The sequence below is a fragment of the Anguilla anguilla genome, chromosome 17 (genome assembly GCF_013347855.1).
Source record: "Anguilla anguilla isolate fAngAng1 chromosome 17, fAngAng1.pri, whole genome shotgun sequence".
Classification (NCBI taxonomy): Eukaryota; Metazoa; Chordata; class Actinopteri; order Anguilliformes; family Anguillidae; genus Anguilla; species Anguilla anguilla.
In genome coordinates, this window is record NC_049217.1 from 22180170 (window position 1) to 22200518 (window position 20349).

Consider the following 20349-nt stretch of genomic DNA (forward strand, 5'->3'; position numbering starts at 1 on the left):
GGGGGAGCGAACCTCTGCCATCCCAAAAGCACCAAAAGCACCCTCCCCGTCCCCAATAACGCTCTTATTAAGGATTAACAGTTAATCGCCTAACTGTTAACATCCCTAGAGCAGAATACACGGTTTTTAAGGGGTTTAGAAATTAAGGATAAGGAACAGGAAGACATTGCTACTGAGACAGGAGATACACACACACACGGACGCACATGCACACACACACACACACACACACGCACACACACACACAGTGAAGTCCAAGCGATTCAGGACGCACACATGGCCCGCAGGCTGGCTGGTGAAGCTGCCCAGGCGTACGGAGGCTCCGCCCCTCCCCTCAGACTCACCCCAGGAGCCGTCCACCACCGCGCGCCCGTGTGCGCACGACTCGTCCTGCAGGGCGTGCCCGGCTGCGCAGCTGCCCCGGCTGCGCTGGCTCACGAGCACGGTGCTGCACTCAGACGAGCTCTGCGTCCGCGTCTGCGACCGTGTCTGCGTCTGCGTCTGTGTCTGCGTGCTCGACGCAAACTGCTGCTTCCTGCTCCTCACCGTCCTGAGGGCGAGGCAGAGGGGAGGAGAGAGGGAGAGAGCGAGGAGGAAAAGTACAGAGTGATGGACAGCCAGGGTAAACAGAAAAGGGGGGTATAACCTTTTTACTTTTCCTTATTATTATAGCTATTATTAACGATTTTCTGTTGCAGACCATCTACAGTGACCAGCAGCACAGAGACAGAAGGGAGGATTCGATTTACATGCGCGCGTCCTAAAACATTTTTGCAACATTGCGTGAGCCCTCTCAGATGAAGCCAGTTTGAATCCTTATCTGCAGTTGGGATGCGGCCTCCATGCCTAAAGCACAACCGTGGTGGGCGTGGCCTCAGGGCCGCAGCTATGACAACAAGCCACGCGTTCCGCAGGGGTCATAAAGTGAAAGCGCACCTCCGTACACCAGGCCAAGTGCACAACAGGCTCGAACAAATCTCTGCCGCTGGTCTGTGATTGAACCGCCCCTTCGGTTTATGAATTTTACACGACTGCAGGCTTAATTTACAGCCTGGCAGCGCTGTTGCTTTGGGCAACTCCTCTGAATTTACAGTTCAAACTACAGCTCCGTCAATTTTCAATTCAACAGACGGCCACCGGGCTGCTGCAGTTTCTCATGAACATGTTGGAGATGTTGTCACACAGTGCACATAACACACACAGAGGGTTGTTTCTGCGCTCACGGTTTCACACTGTGCTCTTCATCTCCTGTCTACCAGGCGGAGGAGTCAGATACACAAAATCTCCGGTTATTTTAACAGTTTTTAAAATACAAATGATTTGAAACACGTTTTAATACAAAGAAGACGAAGACATTCGTTTTAAAGTTTGCTATTCAGGAAATTTTTGCAGTTCTGCAGTTCTAATGCAGAAGCCCAGGGGAAATTGTAGGTAGGACTTGTGAATGGCTGATACCCTACTATCCAGTGTGGAAGTATATATTTTTAAACTTCTCACATAACAGTGTGAGGATGAAGGGAAGAGTATTATGCGCTGAACATCATGAACAAATGGGCATGACCGTGGGCGTGGCTCTGACAGGAAGCACGAGTGACAGAGCAATAAGCCAGTCAGGTGTGACCACAACTATCAGATATCACACCCGCCTTCAGGAAGCTGAGCGAAATGAGAGGGACTGCGTGCTCCGCCCCCTGGCTCCGCCCCCTGGCCCCACCCCCTCCTGCGCTCACCTGGCCTCTCGCCGGCTGGCTCCGCCCACGCTGTAAGAGGCGCTGTGGTTGAGGGAGGAGTCCAGCTGCAGGCTGTCGTCGCCGTGGTGACCGCCGGTCGCGGGCAGGTGCAGGCTTCGCCGGGACATCCTGGGCGAGTCGAACACCGGGTCGATCTTGTGCTCCTTCTCGAAGTCCAGGGCCGCCGTAGAGTAGCTGGAGCTGGGTTGGGGGGCGGGGGCACATGGTGAACTGCGGGGACACATCGCACTGTCCCCTCCTCCCTGTGGCCCCGCACCGGGGCTTTACTGGGCCCCACAAACAAACCCAAGGGCAGCAGCTTCCAAAACCACAATAACAGTGTCCAATAGTTTTATTCATTTTTAACTGCTTTTACTGTTATTTGTTTTATTTTGCAGGCAGCTGACTGACCAGGAGAGTCACCCCTGCATGACGAGACCAGGGAACACAGACCAAACGCGACACAAGCTTGTGAGGCGCAAGACAAACTTCCTGTGTGACTGCCCGGGCCACAGTCAGCAAAGGCACGGGCAGGACCCAACAGCACCCCTCAGCACCCCTCAGCACCCCTCTTTCCCCGGGACCTGGGGTGAGCCACCTGGCAGCCAGATTAAACGCACCCCTTAAATATCTCCAGCTACAGAGCGGTGCAGGGAGGCGGGGCACTGGCCGAAACCTACCCTCCCTGTCTTCTGTCGGACTCACCAAGGGCCTCTGCTATAGAAACAGATCAGCGGGTGGGACTCAGGTAAACAATAGTAAAAAAAACAGGGGCGACACACAGCATTGTGTGAAGAGCTGCTGCTTTTCCCATTATACCCATGGCCCTGCCAGACAGGAAGTGAGTCACTATGACCCCCGTCAAAAACACAGCAAGATCAGAAGTGTGAAAGTGAGTGAGAGAGGGGAAGCAGGTTGGAAGAATAGGCAGAAGGGGGAGATGGAGATAGATATATATATATATACACACACACATATATATGTACGTACACATACATATATCTATATCTATGGAGAGGAAAACAGACGGCAGGTTTATCACAATGCTAAAAATCACTGGAAGCTCAGTGACTGGCAAGCACAGGAACAGCTGCCAGGACACACTCTGCACCCTAACACAGCACCAAGACCAGCCCTAGTGTAACACCACCCTGCCTTCGCCCGAATAATGCTAATAAAGCTACCGACAGCAATGCCAGCCCCGCAGGTCACTGGCAGAAGACCCGCGCTGTTAATGTGTAGGAGGGCGGTGCGTCAGAAATACACACCCCTGCACACACCCCCCCCCCCACACACTGGCTGCATAGAGACAGCATTCTGCACTGGCACACCCTGGAGTCCTGAAGTCACGCACTGATAACAGATCCTCTCTCTGTCTCTGTCTTTCTCTTTCACTCTCTCTCACACACAGATACACACACACACGTACATATGCAGACACAGTGGAGCAAAGCCATTCTTCAGCAGTCATATAATTATAATTCATATCATTATAATCATTTTGAAGATTATGGTGATGATTCTTATTGTTACTACGACCAATTTAATTTACAACCACAGATATCAAACACAGAGTTCTTACAGATTACTTATCTGTGTTAATGTTTCCCAGTATTGCAGTATGCTTTGGTCATATAATGTAATGCATTTGTGTTGAGTCTGAATCTTTGAATTTTAGGAAAGTTGACTGAGTGACTGAAAAGTAACTGTTTACTATGTTTTTTACCACACTGATACCAATATTAGACTGAGACTAAGTGAAATGCACTTTATTTATTTATTTTTTGCTTTAGCGATATCCCCCACAAACAGGAGCAGTAGCAGTGCGCCCCCTGCTGGCTGTGTCTGGCATCCCTGGCCTCTCCACCCACGTAAGGTACAGGGATTACACCGCCCCCTCAGAGCCAATTATGCGCTTAGCCCCTCCTGCAGCTCCGCCCACCTCCCTCACACACCCAGGTCCCCGGCCTCTGGACCTCTCTAATCCCTGTCAGAGAAGGGTCCTGGGACGGGACAGTATGGGACGGGACAGTATGGGACGGGACGAGACAGGTCCGCACACAGGTGCCCCAGCAGCGGTGTTTGGGGCGACCCTTCTGCATGCCTTCTGCAGGAGGGGGTTTTGGGGGACAGGGGCGCAGTACAGGTGAAGAGGAACCTGAGTGCACCTGTACAGCCACACCCGAAAGTGACACAGGAAATACAGCAGAGGTGGTCTGTGTGCGCTCCTCCAAACCGAAACAAGGTAAACACAGTGTCCCTTCCCTCTAATGCACAGGAGGGCTCTTACTGCAGAAAGCTGCACAGTGACAGAACAGAGCAGAACAGAGCACTGCACAGGCCAGTGACCACTGCAGTCCACCGTGTCCTCACACCACTGCACTGCTGTGTAGAGAGAGACAAACGCAGACACACACACACGCATGCACGCACATATACACGCCCGCACGCACGCACGCACACACACAAACACATCTCTTATGCTCTTATCCAGAGCAAAATACAGCAGAGGAGAACATCAGCATTTCCTGAGAGGCCCATTTATAACCACCAGGTGCAATATTAACCAAAAAAAAACAACAATTTGTACAGTAACTAAAGAAAGCGGCACTAGATAACTTATCAGTCAGATAACTTATCTCCCCTGTAACACTACCCAAAAAGGAAATCCAGCTTATCGTGTCTGAGCGTGTGCACGCGCGCGATATGCGTTCTCAAATTATCTGTGGGTGAAGGCATAACCCCCTTGCTCCGGTTCAGGGCTTCGTTTCCCATTGTATGGCACGTTGCCGTGGCAGCCGTAGTACAGAGTGGTGTGTAAGAGCAGTGTGATGTCACCAGGCCACGCAGAGCTCGGGATCAGGTTAGAAAGCCCTGCTCGGTAAACAGGCCCCGGGCCTGGCAGCAGATTATACACCACAGCCCATAAATCTACTCTACTGTGTGTCTGTGCACAGACAGCAGGTGTGCCGCACACTCCGCTTTGCATACCAATCAGATTACAGCCATGAAAAACCTCAGCCAGCCCAGACTACCGAGCTCCTTCAGCTTCTAACTGCACCCAACATCCCTTCCCTTAAAACAACAGGGAACAGGGAATTACAAATCACCAGCACCTGAATCTCACAAATCACCAGCCAAAAATGAAAACATCCAACAGAAACTCACAAATCACCAGCCCCTGAATCAGAATATTCAAAAACAGAAACTCACAAATCACCAGCCCGTGAATAAAAACATTAAAAAAAACAGAAACTCACAAATCACCAGCCCTGAAACTCACAAATCACCAGCCCCTGAATTAACACATTCAACAACAGGACCTCACAAATCACCAGCCCATGAATTAACACGTTCAACAACAGGACCTCACAAATCACCAGCCCCTGAATCAAAACATTCAAAAACAGAAACTCACAAACCACCAGCCCATGAATTTCAAAATCCAACAAAAGGACCTCACAAATCACCAGCCCCTGAATTAAAACATTCAACAAAAGGACCTCACAAATCACCAGCCCCTGAATTAAAACATTCAACAAAAGGACCTCACAAACCACTATCCTCTACCTTTAATCATCCAACACAGGAGAACAGAACCTCACAAAATATCATAAAACCTGGAAATATCTAGTGCTTTTTTCCTACACTTTATCCGCGCCAATCTCTGGCGGGTTTTAAACCTTTTGTCTGCCCACGGTCCACCGAGTACATTCAGTCTTTGAAGATTCCGTCTGATGCACCAGCGCTTTGATCATTCCAAGACTGAGAAGAGCGGGCTCTTCCTGGTTTATCTCACTTCATGCATCTCAGGCTGCACTCTGCCCCTTGGAATTATGGGACGACCGGGTCGAACAGAGCCACACAGTGACATTAACAGAGTCTCTCACCTCTTATAACCCCGTCGAAGAGGGGCCTACTTTCTCCACCCTGCATAAATTTAATTAGCACTAAAAATACTCCTGTTCTGGGAGAGGGAACTCCATTCCTAGGATATAATTGTAGTTTTGGGTATTGTTTGGGGATAACCTTATTTTTCTTCCTCCAAAAATGTATGCTGGCAGGAAATATACATCAGAATTTGTGTGTAGGTTTCGTTAGGACTCTTTGTCCCATACAACAGGATATGCTTTCCTGTTCACTGTATGGCTGAACCCCTTACCCCCAGAACTGCGTTTCTTAAGGGTTGACACCCAAATTCAATCATTTTTACAAACGAAACGTCTTTTGAAATCAATCCTCAAAGAAATGGATCCTAAAGGGTGGAGTCTGCTATTCACATAAAATATTTTCATTTATTTTTATACTTCTGTCTTAGTGGTCATTACTTACTCATCTATCAAGCTGTTCTTTTCTCCCTTTAGGTCCATATCTGTTCTTCCTTTTGAGAAACATACTTCATGCTAAAACACTGGGACCAGAGCTTCATCATCTACAGAAACTACCATCGCTGCATGGCTGAACCCAAAAACTGGTAGCGACTCCTCACAAATTATCAAAAGAATCCGGAAAATGCATTACAGCTGGAACCAAAACCTCGCAATCCATCACCCTGCTCATAAAGTTGCGCTCGTAAAACTGGGAACTGGGGTCTAAAGAAACACGAATTAAAAAAAAAATGTTAAAGCAGGCAAAAGAGAAAGTGTGGACATGTTCACAGACAAAACTCTCCACATAATTTCCCTCCTCCTCAGATTCTGCCTGACGAATGTCAGCACAAAAGCAACCTCAGCTGAAGCTCGTTACTCCCAGCCCGGAGACGCAGTATTTACATAGAATTACACAAACAGTGCCGGCACACCACTCCACCCGTGTTCCCGAAGTGAACGCGAAAGAAGTGGCGTTGTGTGAACTCACGCAGTTTTTCACCTGTGCCTACGGCGGTGTGTAATCTCCCTCTCCCTCTCTCTGCCCACCGCAAGCCGGCCGCTGTGACATCCCATAGGGCAGGTGCGACGAGCGCCACGGAGACACAACGAGTGGAGGTCTGTCTGGCAGGCGGGGCGGGGCGAAGCTGGGTCTCATCAGCGGAGGGAGAGGGGTGTGGTAATTTAGGCTGTGGGGCTGGGGCTGGGGCTGGGGCTGGGGCTGGTGCCTGCCCCCCCACCCCTCCATGTTTATTTAGCCTGCTCGGTCTCTGCCAGCGGCCTGAGAGACGCGCGCAGTGGGGGTTGGGCATAAGGGGAGGGGGGAGGGGGAGGGGGCTCAGGTGGCGGGGATAGGGATGGGAGGAGGGTCTGCGAGGGAAAACATGAGTGCCAACACCCCCCCCCCCTCCCCTCCCCTCTCTGCCATTTCCGAAACTCGAGTGAAAACGCCCCAGGCTGGAGGAGCCAGCGAAGCGAAGTATAAAAAGGGGAACAGTGTGAAGTCATCGCAGCTTGGGGCGGTGTTTGGGAAGGGTTCATATCAATGATTCTTGCATTCATACCACACACCACCCACAATTCTGCTTTTATGTGACAAAAACCCAGCTCCCATTTCTCGCCCCCCCCCACCCCTCTCTGGACACTGAATTATTTTGTGAGTTGCCACAGAAACCATCAAAACACATGCAAAGCACTCCCTCTGTGTGTGCATGCATGGTGCAACAGGCGCTGAACACAGCCACCCAACTCCCGCTGCACGTACCCTTTAAAATAACTATCTGAACTGTGTGGACAGGAGTTACCAGTCTTGAGAGTTTATTTGCCAATATGTGGATGCGAAGCCCCTGACATTCAGTGCACTCTAAGTCCCTCTGGCTAAGAGCACCTGCCAGATTATGCAAATGTATGCACAGGCGTGTTTGTGTATGTACTCATACTGTGTGTGTGTGTGCACCAGGATTTTGCATCTCCTCCCCCGCAATGAAAATGTCTGTGAACTGAACTATGATGTAGGCCCAACCCTCAGATACACAGCCCAGCCGCAGCTTTCCTCCGCATACTCTATCATGCAATGTGCTGCACGGACCAGACCTGGGTCAAATACAAATTTGTTTCGCATTCAAATACTTTTCTGCGCTTTACTGATCTTGTCTGGTGTATTGGAACCAATGAAATACTCTCAAAAAAGCGCAAACTCCACCTTCTGGTCATTTTGGCAAGCTCAATTACACCAGGCAAGATCAACAGAGCACAGAAAAGTATTTGAATTCAAAACAAATATGTATTTGTCCCAGGCACGCACACACGCAAACACACACACTCACGCAGGCTCATATGTACACACCCCTCCCGCTGCTCTTCTCCTCTCTCACTGTTCACTGTCTCTTCTCTCCCTCCCTCCCTCCCTCCCTCCCTCCCTCCCTCCCTCCACTCCCCTGTCCCATCTCTCTCCCCCTCCCTCCCGAAGCGCTCCGTCTCCCGTCTGTCCGTCAGATGACACACAGCCGCCCGCGCTCATCGCCCAGTAATTAAAGTTCCTTTAAGCGCACAGCAGCACTCCAGTGACCCAGCGCACAGCAGCACTCCAGTGACCCAGCGCACAGCAGCACTCCAGTGACCCAGTTCCACAGCTGTCAGCCGGTGACCGCAGACGTGACCGCCGCTACACGGTTAGGCAGATGTGACCGCCGCTACACGGTTAGGCAGATGTGACCACCACTACACGGTTAGGCAGATGTGACCACCGCTGCACGGTTTGGCAGATGTGACCACCGCTACACGCTTAGGCAGATGTGACCACCGCTACACGGTTAGGCAGATGTGCCCACTTCTACACGGTTAGGCAGATGTGACCACCACTACACGGTTTGGCACTCTCTGAGGGCCCGCGGCCTGTCAAGGTCAATCATGGGTGAAGTTCTCAAACCCCGCTTCCAGACAGACTGTTAATATTTCAATACTCCAGCTGGCCCATGCCGCATGCATGCAGAACGCACACTGCATTATTATCCTGCAGCTCGTCGGAGAAGAGAGACAGGCTTCATAGCAACCTGCTTCTGCATCGCACAACATATGGACAAAATGAGGAGCTTGCCTCACAGACAGTGGGAAGCGCGCGTGTGCGTGTGTGTGTGTGCGTGTGTGTGTGTGTGTGTGCGCGTGTGTTTTTTTGCAGGGGGCCTCAACTGGTCTACATAATAGTTAAACAATATTTTTTTCTAGTTAAGACACAACATACCTTTGGCATGCATGTTTCCCTGTTTTTTTTTTTTAGCGGACCGCTTAAATGCTACCAGGCTTTCACAACCAGGCAGACGCCCCCGGTCAGCTTTTCTTCATTTTAATTTTTAACATATTCAGGGAGCCCGCTGTCTGGACGGCGCTGGAAAATGCAGCATCAGCCGCATGGCGACACCAGGCTGACTTCCACCGAGCGGGCGGCCGTCGTCGCGGCGACACCGGGCTGCCTTCCAGCGGGCGCTAACCCGCCGCTAACCCGCCCCGTGCAAAGCATCGCTCTTCATCAGCGGGGCTCCGCTGCTGGCGGGACGGGGATCGATACCCAACGAGCAGCCCCTTTTTTACGACCAGCGGCTCGATCGAGCGCCGCGGGCAGAGGCCCCTCCCACCTCGTCCGCCGTCTTTGTTCGAGGCGCTAAACCGCTAAAGTGCGCGAGCGCCCCCGTGGACGGGAAACGACAGCGGGGCGCGATACAGAAGGGAACGTTCCCCAATTAACCCGCGGCCGGGGGGCTGGACCCCACAGACACGCCCACCCCCGCCCCGGGACGGGGCACGAGACAGAGCGTTTTTACGACAGCGCCCCTCCTCTTCATCAGAATGACATAATGGCAGAGATTTGGGAGGAGGGGGGCGGGGCCGCCCAGCGAGCACGCGGAAGGACTGGCGGGCACTGCGGCAGACACGCAGCCCCACCTGGGCAGCGGCGGGGGGGTGGGGGGGGTGGGGGGGTGGGGGGGGGCAGTGAAAGAGCTGGCGGGGCGGGGAAAACCACAGACCACAGCACAATCACACCTCTTCATTATCATCACTTTTACAGCCAAATCCCTGTCATTATCTCTCTCTCTCTCTTCTCTGCCTCCCCCTCTCTCTCTGTTCCTCTGCTGAATGCCTGATCTTACTCTTTCCCTTTCTCTGTCCCTGCTCCTCTGAATCACTCTTTCTCTCTGCCCAACTCTTCCTGCCCCTTCTCTCTGCCTCTCTCTCGCTCTCTCTCTCTCTCTCTCTGCCTCTCTCTCTCTCTCTCCCTCTCTCTCTCTCTCGCTCTCTCTCTGCCTCTCTCTCTCTCTCTCTCTCTGCCTCTCTCTCTCTCTCTGCCTCTCTCTCTGCCTCTCTCTCGCTCTCTCTCTCTCTCTCTGCCTCTCTCTCTCTCTCTGCCTCTCTCTCTCTCTCTCTGCCTCTCAAATTTTTTCAAATTCAAATTGCTTTATTGGCAGGAAATACATAGGTACATATTGCCAAAGCATCATAAATCAATTAAAAAATACATATTTACAGTGGAATACTAGTAATTAACATTCTATTAAAATAAATAAATAAATAAATAAATTTAAAAAATAAAATATTATTATTATTATTATTATTATTATTATTATTATTATTATTATTAATACAAATAATAAATAAATAGATCATTGTAATTATGTATGATGGTCACTCAGTGTCCCTCAGGTTATGGCAAGCTGAGACATATTGAGCCGCAATTGGGGCTGTTGGTCCTTGTCCTAATAGGACTGCACATTTTTCGTTCTTTGATAAAGAATGGAAGTTTTGTATAATTTCAGAAAATTTTTGGTAATATATTTTTCTAATATTTGTATATTTTGTACAATTTAGGAGGAAGTGCATCTCTCTCTCTCTCTGCCTCTCTCTCTCTCTCTGCCCCTCTCTCTCTCTCCCTCGCTCTCTTCCCTTGAGTTCTCACAGCAGATGGTTGGTTCAACGGTTTTTGTCATTTGACCCCTGGGCCTCCAGCACCTCCCACCACCATTCAGTAAAGGCCACACTCACACTCACGCACACACACACGCGCACACACACACTCACCACACACACTCACTCACCACACACACACACACTCACACTCACGCACACACACACGCGCACACACACACTCACCACACACACTCACTCACCACACACACACACACTCACACTCACGCACACACACACGCGCACACACACACTCACCACACACACTCACTCACCACACACACACACACTCACACTCACGCACACACACACGCGCACACACACACTCACCACACACACTCACTGACCACACACACACACACTCACACTCACGCACACACACACTCACCACACACACTCACTCACCACACACTCACACACACTCACACACACTCACTCACACTCACACTCACAGACTGACACACACACACACACTCACAGACTGACACACACTCAGTCACTCAGTCACTCAGTCACTCAGTCACTCAGTCACTCACACACACACTCACACACTCACACACTCACACACTCACACTCACGCACACACACTCACTCACACACACGCGAGAAACACTTGTGTTCTGTGTTACAAAAACCAGACACCCATGTACACTGCACACCCACACAAACCTCCAGCAGGCTTCACTGGAAGACCATTAAAGGATCTTACTTCAGAATTGATTTCCCAGACATTTATTTTTTTATATACATAAATTAAAGAGCATGCAAAATTAAAAAGCAAAACCGTCACAATTTGTGCAGCATTCTTGAAATTTCAGATTAATTTATTTTCTATGAAGCAGGCTCTCTCACTGGGTTCAAAACCTGCGTGTTTCTAAACCACGGTGCACTTACTTACATTTCACATTACAGCTCACCAACCGTGAAGGGTGAACGGCTTTAGACCGTAATTAAAGGACAGCAGGTGGCTGTGGACTCCTCCTGCTCACTGCTACCTGACACTGAGAACGGCTTCCTGACAAAAGACCAGACCCCACACCGCACTAATAAATATCTTCACACCCCCCCCCCCCACCCCCCGCCATGCCCACACAGACCACCATAGCTCCAGTCAGCAAACACGCCTGTGCTATTCCCAACTGCCCCAGGCAGAGACGCAGGCAGAGACTCAGGCACGCTCCATGACTTGCAGGCGCCCGACCGACCAGTAGGGGTCACTGTAAATACTCACTTAATTTATACAATAAATTCCATTCATACAATAAATTCCATTCATCGTGAGCAAACTGCACAGTACAAACATCAGCAATAATCATTTGTCACGTTTCCCCCAGGGCCAAGGAAACATTCATGCCTGTACAGGCTAATTAGCAAAATGCTAATGTAGAAATTTCTATAATACGGGCCAAAGTTCATAAATTCCAACAAAGGCTTTCATAAACTGGGCCTGTATTACAGAGACTTTGCATTAGCATTTCGCCAGCGCTGCAGGTCCTCCACAGCACTGTGGGCCCTGGTCTGGACTGAGCAACACTTACATTTCATTACATCACATTTAGGCATTCAGCGGATGCTTTTATCCAGATTACAAACTTTCCATATACAGCGGGGTCTTTCACCGAAGAGCTTCAGATTAAGCATCCCGCTCGAGGGTACAACGGAAGCCCCATACGAGGATCGAACCCACAACCTTAAAGTGACAGGACGGGCTCCGTGACCAGTACGCTACACCACCTCCCCAGCCTTTCCTCTCCGTGTTTACGATCCACATTCCAGCACACTCAGGGGGAGGTTCCAACGGTTCTCTCCCCAAACCATTTACCCCCTACATCCCCATCTGCACCTTAAAAGTGAAACCCTGCAGTGCACAGCCTGTACCTACAGACGGCTGTGTGTCAGAACTGAGCAGAGGCAACGCGTCAGAATCGTGTGCCTTCCGGATTTTCAGGGCTGGTGCGTTAAGACTGGCGTACAGTAGGATAATGGGCAAGGAACCGGTCTTGTAACCTAAAGATCGCAGGTTCAATTCCTGGGAAGAACACCGCCATTGTACCCTTGAGCAAGGTATTTAACCTGCATTGCTTCAGTATGTATCCATCTGTGTAACTGGATACAATGTAAATGCTAGTTGTGTAAGAGCATCTGCTAAATGCCTGTAATGTCATGTAATGTAATGTAATGTAATGCAATGCATGCAGTTCTCTCCTGTAGTGAATGGACATGCTGCAGGACCCTGCTCTGGGGCTGTTTCTCCAGCAGGGGCTGCATCGCACCGTTCCCCAAAATGTGGAACACACAACTCCAGCAGCGCTGGGACAGGGAAAAAGCCCCTTCCGGCCCACCGCAATGTCGGAATAACAGCCCCTGTGACTCACACTCCGAGGGCGACGCCCTCTGTCATGAGATGGAATGCCGGCTGGTTGGCAATATTCCAAACTGCACATACTACAACTACAATAATAATAATAATTATTATTATTGTTATTTTATTTTTATTATAAACACAGGAGTGTGGTTTTCGCAGGCCATTTGCAGGGACTCATCCTGTGTTTTCCCCCTCCCTTCAAAAGCTGTATTGACAGCGACACTCCAAAATTATCTTGCTTGCTCTTTCTCTCCAACTTTCTCTCTCTCTTTCTCTCTCCCTCTCTGACCCTCTCTAGCGCGCCAGTCCTTCGGCCCTGAAGATGAAAGGGGAGGAAAAAAATTACTTATAAAACCTGAACTCTGACACTAAAATTCCTGAAATTGCGTTCTTATTTTTCTCCCTAAAGGAGCAGGCACAGACTGCATGCCCAGACTGCAGGCCCAGACTGCAGACACAGACTGCAGACACAGACTGCAGGCCCAGACTGCAGACACAGACGGCAGGCCCAGACTGCAGGCCCAGACTGCAGACACAGACTGCAGACACAGACTGCAGGCCCAGACTGCAGGCCCAGACTGCAGACACAGACTGCAGACACAGACTGCATGCCCAGACTGCAGGCCCAGACTGCAGACACAGACTGCAGACACAGACGGCAGGCCCAGACTGCAGGCGCAGACTGCAGACACAGACGGCAGGCCCAGACTGCAGGCCCAGACTGCAGACACAGACTGCAGACACAGACGGCAGGCCCAGACGGCAGGCCCAGACTGCAGACACAGACGGCAGGCCCAGACTGCAGGCGCAGACTGCAGGCGCAGACTGCAGACACAGACTGCATGCCCAGACTGCAGGCGCAGACTGCAGGCGCAGACTGCATGCACACTCTGTGTCTCTATGTGGGCCACTGTCCTGGTCTCCATGCTGAAGGGCACACCTCCCCTGCCCTGCAGAGGGAACACCAGAGGGTATGACTGTTCCTGCCCAGGCAGACAAAACAGGGCGATGAAGAATCCACAGCAGAGACCATGCACACACTACATGCACTGCGGTACAGACCATACATACACTACATGCACTACGGTACAGACCATACATACACTACATGCACTATGGTACAGACCATACAAACTCCATTGTACAGACTCTACATACTCTAGAGACCACACAGGCTCTACAGTACAAACTCTACATACTCTACAGACCACACAGGTTCTACAGTACAGACCCAACAGTACAGGCCATATAGAGTGTACAGTACAGACTCTACAGAACAGAGTCTACAGTACCGACCATACATACTCCACAGTACAGACTGTATAGACACTACAGTACAAACTCCACTGAACAGACCACACAGTACAGACTCTAATGTACAGCCTCTGCAATACTGACTCTGCAATACACACTACAGAAGACTCCACGGTACGGACTACAGAACAGACCCTACAGTGCAGAATGTAATCAGTACAGACGCGCCCCCCCCCCCAGTGGGCTGCGGCAGGTATATGACAGCTCCAGCAGGAGAATCACATGCCTGCAGCATAAACGCATCACGCAAGCTCTTTCCAGGGCCGGTCGGCACATCCATCCGCGAGCGCTCACAGACCGCTGCCTCGCTGGTGCAGAGATCAGTGCGCGGTGTCACAGACAATGAGAATGGGCTCCATTTCAAAGGAAGCCCCTCATTTATGAGAAAGCCACAGAAGAAGTGGCCCTCCTCTTAGGCGTGAGTGCATGCTTTCTACAGGAGGAGACACTCAGAAATGCAAGTTTTTCAGTTTTCATGTCTCTCATGCAAATAAATCTGTCACAGAGATGCCTGTGCACACAGCATATGCACACACACATGCACGCGCGCGCACACAAATACAAATACACAGACACGCACACACAGGCACACACACACACACACACACACCTGTAATTCACAGCACAGACTGAACGGAGACGTCAGCAGAGGCGAAAAGCCAGCGATTACTACTGCGTGTAAAAACTGCAGGACATTTCCCCCCTGCAAACTGCAACGGTTTTTTTATATTACCGTTAACAAAGGTTGCCACGGTTTCCTCCCTCCCCTGCCCTCTCCCAAGCCCCCGCGCCCCCCGCGCCCCCCCCCCCCAGTCGCGGACGCAGTGCTGTACATCACAAAAAGCACACGGTTTCTCCTCCCATAGAACAATAAAGACCGCGGCAGAGGCGTCCGCGCCGCGCTGCAGAGAGCTGCCAGCGGGGGGCGCCGCAGAGCGCTTGGGGACCGAAGTGTACAGGGTGCGCGCCCCTTTAAAGAGGCGCTGACGGGGATGTGCAGACGAAAAGGAAAATGACAGATGATAAACACCGGTCTGCGTATCGGGGTACAAACGGCTTCAGGTGATTTCATCTGATGAAAGGAAAAAAACCCTTTGTCTTTAAACACCGCACTCATCTGCAAACCCGTGCTGACAGCAACAGCACTCTGACAGAAAAACCTCGCAACACAGCAATGAAATTAAACATTAAACACCGGGGGGGGGGGGGGGGGGTGAGGCGGCTGAACAGAGCTGAACCAGGACTGAAGAGACGAAGGCAGAGCATGACCCAATAAAACAGAGTACGGTTCAATTTGAGAGAAAAAAATTAATAAAAATGACAACATCAATCATCACGCAGCCATAAAGTCCTTCACGCAACATCTCCTGGTCGCAGTCAGCTACATCCGCACGTCTAACCTCTGGCTGGTCCATTATCAAGGATGCTGATTTGATCAGTGCATGCTCCCTTTGTCCAGGTGATGCTCCCAGTGTTTACCACTGAGGTGATGAAATTTTCCATTTTATGCTGTACTTAATGGACAATAAATTATTCTATTTCCACAGAAAAAAAGGGGACAATAAAATATTCTATTAATTGTTTATATAATAGAATAGACAATAAAGTATTCTTTTGATTACATTTGAATCAAATAGAATGGAAAATAAAGTACTGTGTTATGTAATATCTGAATAGAAGAGAATGGACAATAGAGTATTCTATACAAGTAAAATGGGACTAAAAAATAAGATGATCCACAGACATGATTAGGGGGAATACCAGGTGCGCAGGGTGGGGGGGGTGGGTACTTTGTGCTCACCTGAGGGAGTAGGTGTAGCCAGTGTTCTCCGGAGCACACTGCGGGGGGGTGTACGTGTGCAGGCGGGAGTAATCCATGGTCATTCTTCAATCAGACTGTTAGAGCCGAGGCATTGGAGGAGGGGAGGGGAGGGGGGAGGAGCAAAGCTTTAGCCCGGAACTCTCCGTACCGCTTGCATGCACACTCACACACACTCATATTCACACACACACACGCACGCACGCACGTACACACACCCACGCACACGCACACACACATGCACACGCACACAGACATTATTGTTCAGCCTGTCTCTCAGCACCCGTCAGGAAGACATCAGGAATCAGAAGCCGCTGTACCATGTACATGCTGTGAATCACTGGCCCCTTTGTTCTACAGAAGTCTTAGCGACTAGCTTCTCCTTGCCCAACACAGCGCTGTAGAACCTCATCTGTGCTCCCAGAAAGCAGAAAGCTGCACCAGCAGCAGGTGTGGAATACCAGCCCCCACTACAGCAGCACAGGTGCACACTGGGAAGAGACTGTGCCTGGGAATCCGGGAGCCTGCCAGTACGGTCACACACCAGAATGGAGTTTCCAATGCAAACCATGGGGCTCTCACACACACACGCACGCACGCACGCATTCACACACGCACGCTCACACACACTCACCATACACACACACAGCTGTACCCATCTCCCGTACACTGCCGTCTGCTCCAAGAAGAATGCTGGTGTAAAAGCAAGCCTACACAAGGGCTCGAACCCTGAGGAGCAGAGAGGCCTGCACGTAAAACCTGTTTAAAGCTAGTGCATGCCATAGCACCAGCAGATACAGGCCCACTGTTATGCAACGCAATCTCCATGCCAGCAGCAATGGCACTGCCAACGTAAAAAAAAACACTCCCTTTCAGAGATCTTAATGTTTCACAGTTTGCCTTCCGCCCCTGAAAAAGCAGGACTTACTGGGAGCTGAAATCCTTCATCAATCTGCTTCCAAAGGAGATCAACCAACAACTAGCAACTAACGGGGGAGCTGCAGCAGTCCCTGTCAGCTCCACCGGAGGACAAAATCACCACACGGGGGGAAGAGGGTCACAGATGAGACATAAAGTCGACTTGCCCAAAATCCACTGACCGTACTCTTCACGTAACCTGGAGGCCAATAATCTTTGACCAGACCAAACCTAACCCTAGTCCCAAAACCTTCCAGGCTGAAAGATGTTACAGAATTAAGCCATGGGCACACAATGAGAACATCAAATGTTGGAAGATTAAATCTGCACTGGAGCTGTGTCATTTTTGAATCCATGGTTGCTGGCCATCATAACGCAGTACGCGCTGCACTTTGCAGTTTGGGGGGAAACCATTTTAAACCAAATATAAATAATTCCACAATGCTCACCAATTTATGATTACTCTTGCTGCCTCACCTCACGAAGACGTATCAGATTCTGGAAGTTGGCATTTCCAAACATGTCCTAAGTAATTTACGGCTTGAGCCGCAACAAAGCCTTATTTCAAAGGCCTGCTTTTAAAGACCTTTATACGAACACCTCCATTGTTAACCACACTATTCCTTTTGCACGTGGTATTACCTTGCTTAGGTCTCTCTAATCCCACCACAGTCTAATGAACTTAAAACACGGGAGAGACAGGCTGAACTATAACGGGAAGCTCACACTCGCTCTCAGACTCCTGCAGGCGCGCTCACACAGTAACATAAGGCAAAACACACACGCCGTCGACACATTTAAGTCACTTATCGGACGAATTGTACGTTTTAGATAATCTTTCACTGACTCCTTCTTTCAGAACAAAGTGTGACGCTTGTATAGTATTGAAACGTATCAAACAGATTACATTAAGGTCTAGTCCGATTTCGCCAGGTTTATCTGTCAGATGCCAGATTACGGCTGTTTGGTGTTGTCGTGTTCATTCACACGACTCGGCTGCACGCAGAAATATTGATACCTGCGAACGGTAATACCAAAACGGCTAACCGCAGGTCACAGTCTGCTTGCTGGTTGCTAAATTTAGGCTGCAACACTTCAACCGTGTATTCACCCGTCAACACATTACGATTAGCGTTTGTGCGTTAGGCCACATGTATATTCATAATTCTCGATGTAGGATCATAATGTCCACTCATTAACGCATGGCGAAATCCGGAATAACTCCGATTTGTTTCGAATAAAGATGAGTGAAATTCATAACCAGAGCACTTGTATTACATTAAAGCTCAGGCCCATGGTTCCGTCCGCTGTCAACATTGACTTCTGAAGAACGGAGCAAAGCAACATTTAGAAAAACGCACTGAACCAAGAAAATAATCCTAAACGATACACTACACGCATGTATTCCCTCAAAAATAAATCCTGTCAATATCACAAGTTGCTTTCACTTGCCCGTGTTGTGCCGCGAGTCCATTTGTCTTATATTCTTCTGAGAATAATCCAGTCGTACAAGAATAACACAGCCAAGGAAGATGCGCAAACTTCTCGCCGCATCACTACAAACAGTCGCGGAACGGCGCAGAGGGGGTGGGCCCAATGATCCGAACCCCGAACGGCCTCCGTAAATGTTATTTCCGAGAGAGCAGAGGTAAAAACTTCACAAGTTGTCAATGTGTAATTCTCAGCCACTAGTAACAGAATTCCAAAATGGCTTCCCAGACGTAACAAAGCCAGAAGGATCGCCGCCGAGTTGTTCCTCCCACTCGTAGACTCGCTATTGTCAGTCAGGGAGCACACTTTGAATCTATTGGAGGAAAGCAAAATACTGCATCCCACCCCAACAATTGGAACTTCTTAGGAGAATGACCCAACTGCAAAATGTATGCGCTACGAAAAAAGAGCAGCATATAGCCACCCTACAGTAGCAGGGTAGGCTACATATCATATTTTAAAATAGGTTTGAACCCCCCCTCCAATAGTTGTATAACCCCTCCTCCTCCAATGGAAGAGAACTGTTTTTGTTGGAAAGACGCGTGATGGTCTTCGTGACTCAATCTCTCCTTACACCAATATGATATTTGGCCAAGTTTTCCCCAAAAAGAAACGATTTTGTAACATTCAATCCGCTCTTAAAACGCTAATCGAATTAGTAAGTATATACCAATTCATCAGCATTTTTCATACGACAGAATGCATCGCACGCACATTTGCAAACAGTGAGAAGTTTGCTAAATAACTTATTTACTGCGCGTGTTTTATTCATTATGCAAGTTAAATTGATGCAATCTCAACCGTTGTCCGCGACACCATGTAGCTTTCGTATTTCTGTTGACCGCGCAGCTGTTTACTCCAATCATACGAGTCATTTATAACCGAGAGGCGGCTCCTGTTACGCACCACGCTCAAGTGCGGAGTCGGAGCGAAAGTGCGCAAGAGTTTGCCCTTCGCTTCGCTGTGTTACCCCTGCAACAAAGGGGCAGCACGGCACAACAGGGAAGGTCAGCCATAAATCTGATTTAACGATTACCATGGCGAGGGAGGACAACAATAATTAGGAAATGCCAATAAATCTGTGCCATAATATAATACTCATCCATCAGAAAACTGACTTTAAGATTGTCTACACGGTAAATAGTGTTAATTCAACTCTTACATAATACATATGAGTCAAATAGGGACCATATCATATGTGCTTTGTAAGAGTTGATTTAACACCTTTTTATGTGTTACAACATTTTACTGTGTATATGTTAATGCAAATCCGAAGTGATCATGCCTACAGTACTGCATAAAACAGCTAGGCCTGACTGTGGACAAAATTTTAACCATAATTAGGAATACACATCAACCAAAGAAACATCAACTATTTTGGTGTTTTTGCTTTACTGTCCTTGTTTTTAAACACAAGAGCTAAGTTCACAAGTTCCTGGTCAGTCACAAATATTATAATGACACACAAAAACTTCTTTGTCTGTGGATGATTCCATCCAGCCACATTTTATCATTTCCCGATAGAGAATGCAGTGTTTTTGTTTTCTGCATGTACACTAGAAACTTGTATAATGCTACTTGTTCACTGTATAATTTGACTAATGTGATGGCCAATTGGAAAATAGACATAGGCCATATTAGCCTATAGTATAGTAATTATTTTTTCTGACCGTTGTTTACATATTTACAGACTACATTCGATTGCTAGGAATATCTCACAAATGTAACCTTTATTCAACCAGGAAGTCCTTTGAGGCTTAGTTAAATCATTTACAAAAAGTGCTATACACAAGAGTAATAAACTCATTCAAATGAATAAACATTTAAAATTTAAGTTAAATTTGAATGTTATTCCAAGTCTATGATGCCAAGTAAGAAAATGTGATTTTC

At 49.0% G+C, this 20349-nt stretch overlaps 1 protein-coding gene across 6 annotated transcripts in view; it reads right to left on the bottom strand.

The window, feature by feature from the left end:
- Nucleotides 1-20349, bottom strand: part of LOC118216769 (SUN domain-containing protein 1-like) — a 41299-nt gene that overhangs the window by 19155 nt on the left and 1795 nt on the right. For 3 of the 6 annotated variants that reach the window (XM_035398237.1, XM_035398236.1, XM_035398234.1), the window contains exons 1-4: nucleotides 18421-18903; nucleotides 16033-16127; nucleotides 1731-1931; nucleotides 345-550 (exon numbers count right to left, since the gene is read on the bottom strand). In XM_035398237.1, coding sequence (XP_035254128.1) covers nucleotides 345-550; nucleotides 1731-1931; nucleotides 16033-16115 — 490 coding nt within the window. In that variant the 5' untranslated portion in view covers nucleotides 16116-16127; nucleotides 18421-18903. Of the gene's footprint in view, nucleotides 1-344; nucleotides 551-1730; nucleotides 1932-6587; nucleotides 6714-16032; nucleotides 16128-18420; nucleotides 18904-20349 lie in introns of those variants that run through there. The other 3 variants (XM_035398235.1, XM_035398239.1, XM_035398238.1) reach the window with 3 other exon arrangements.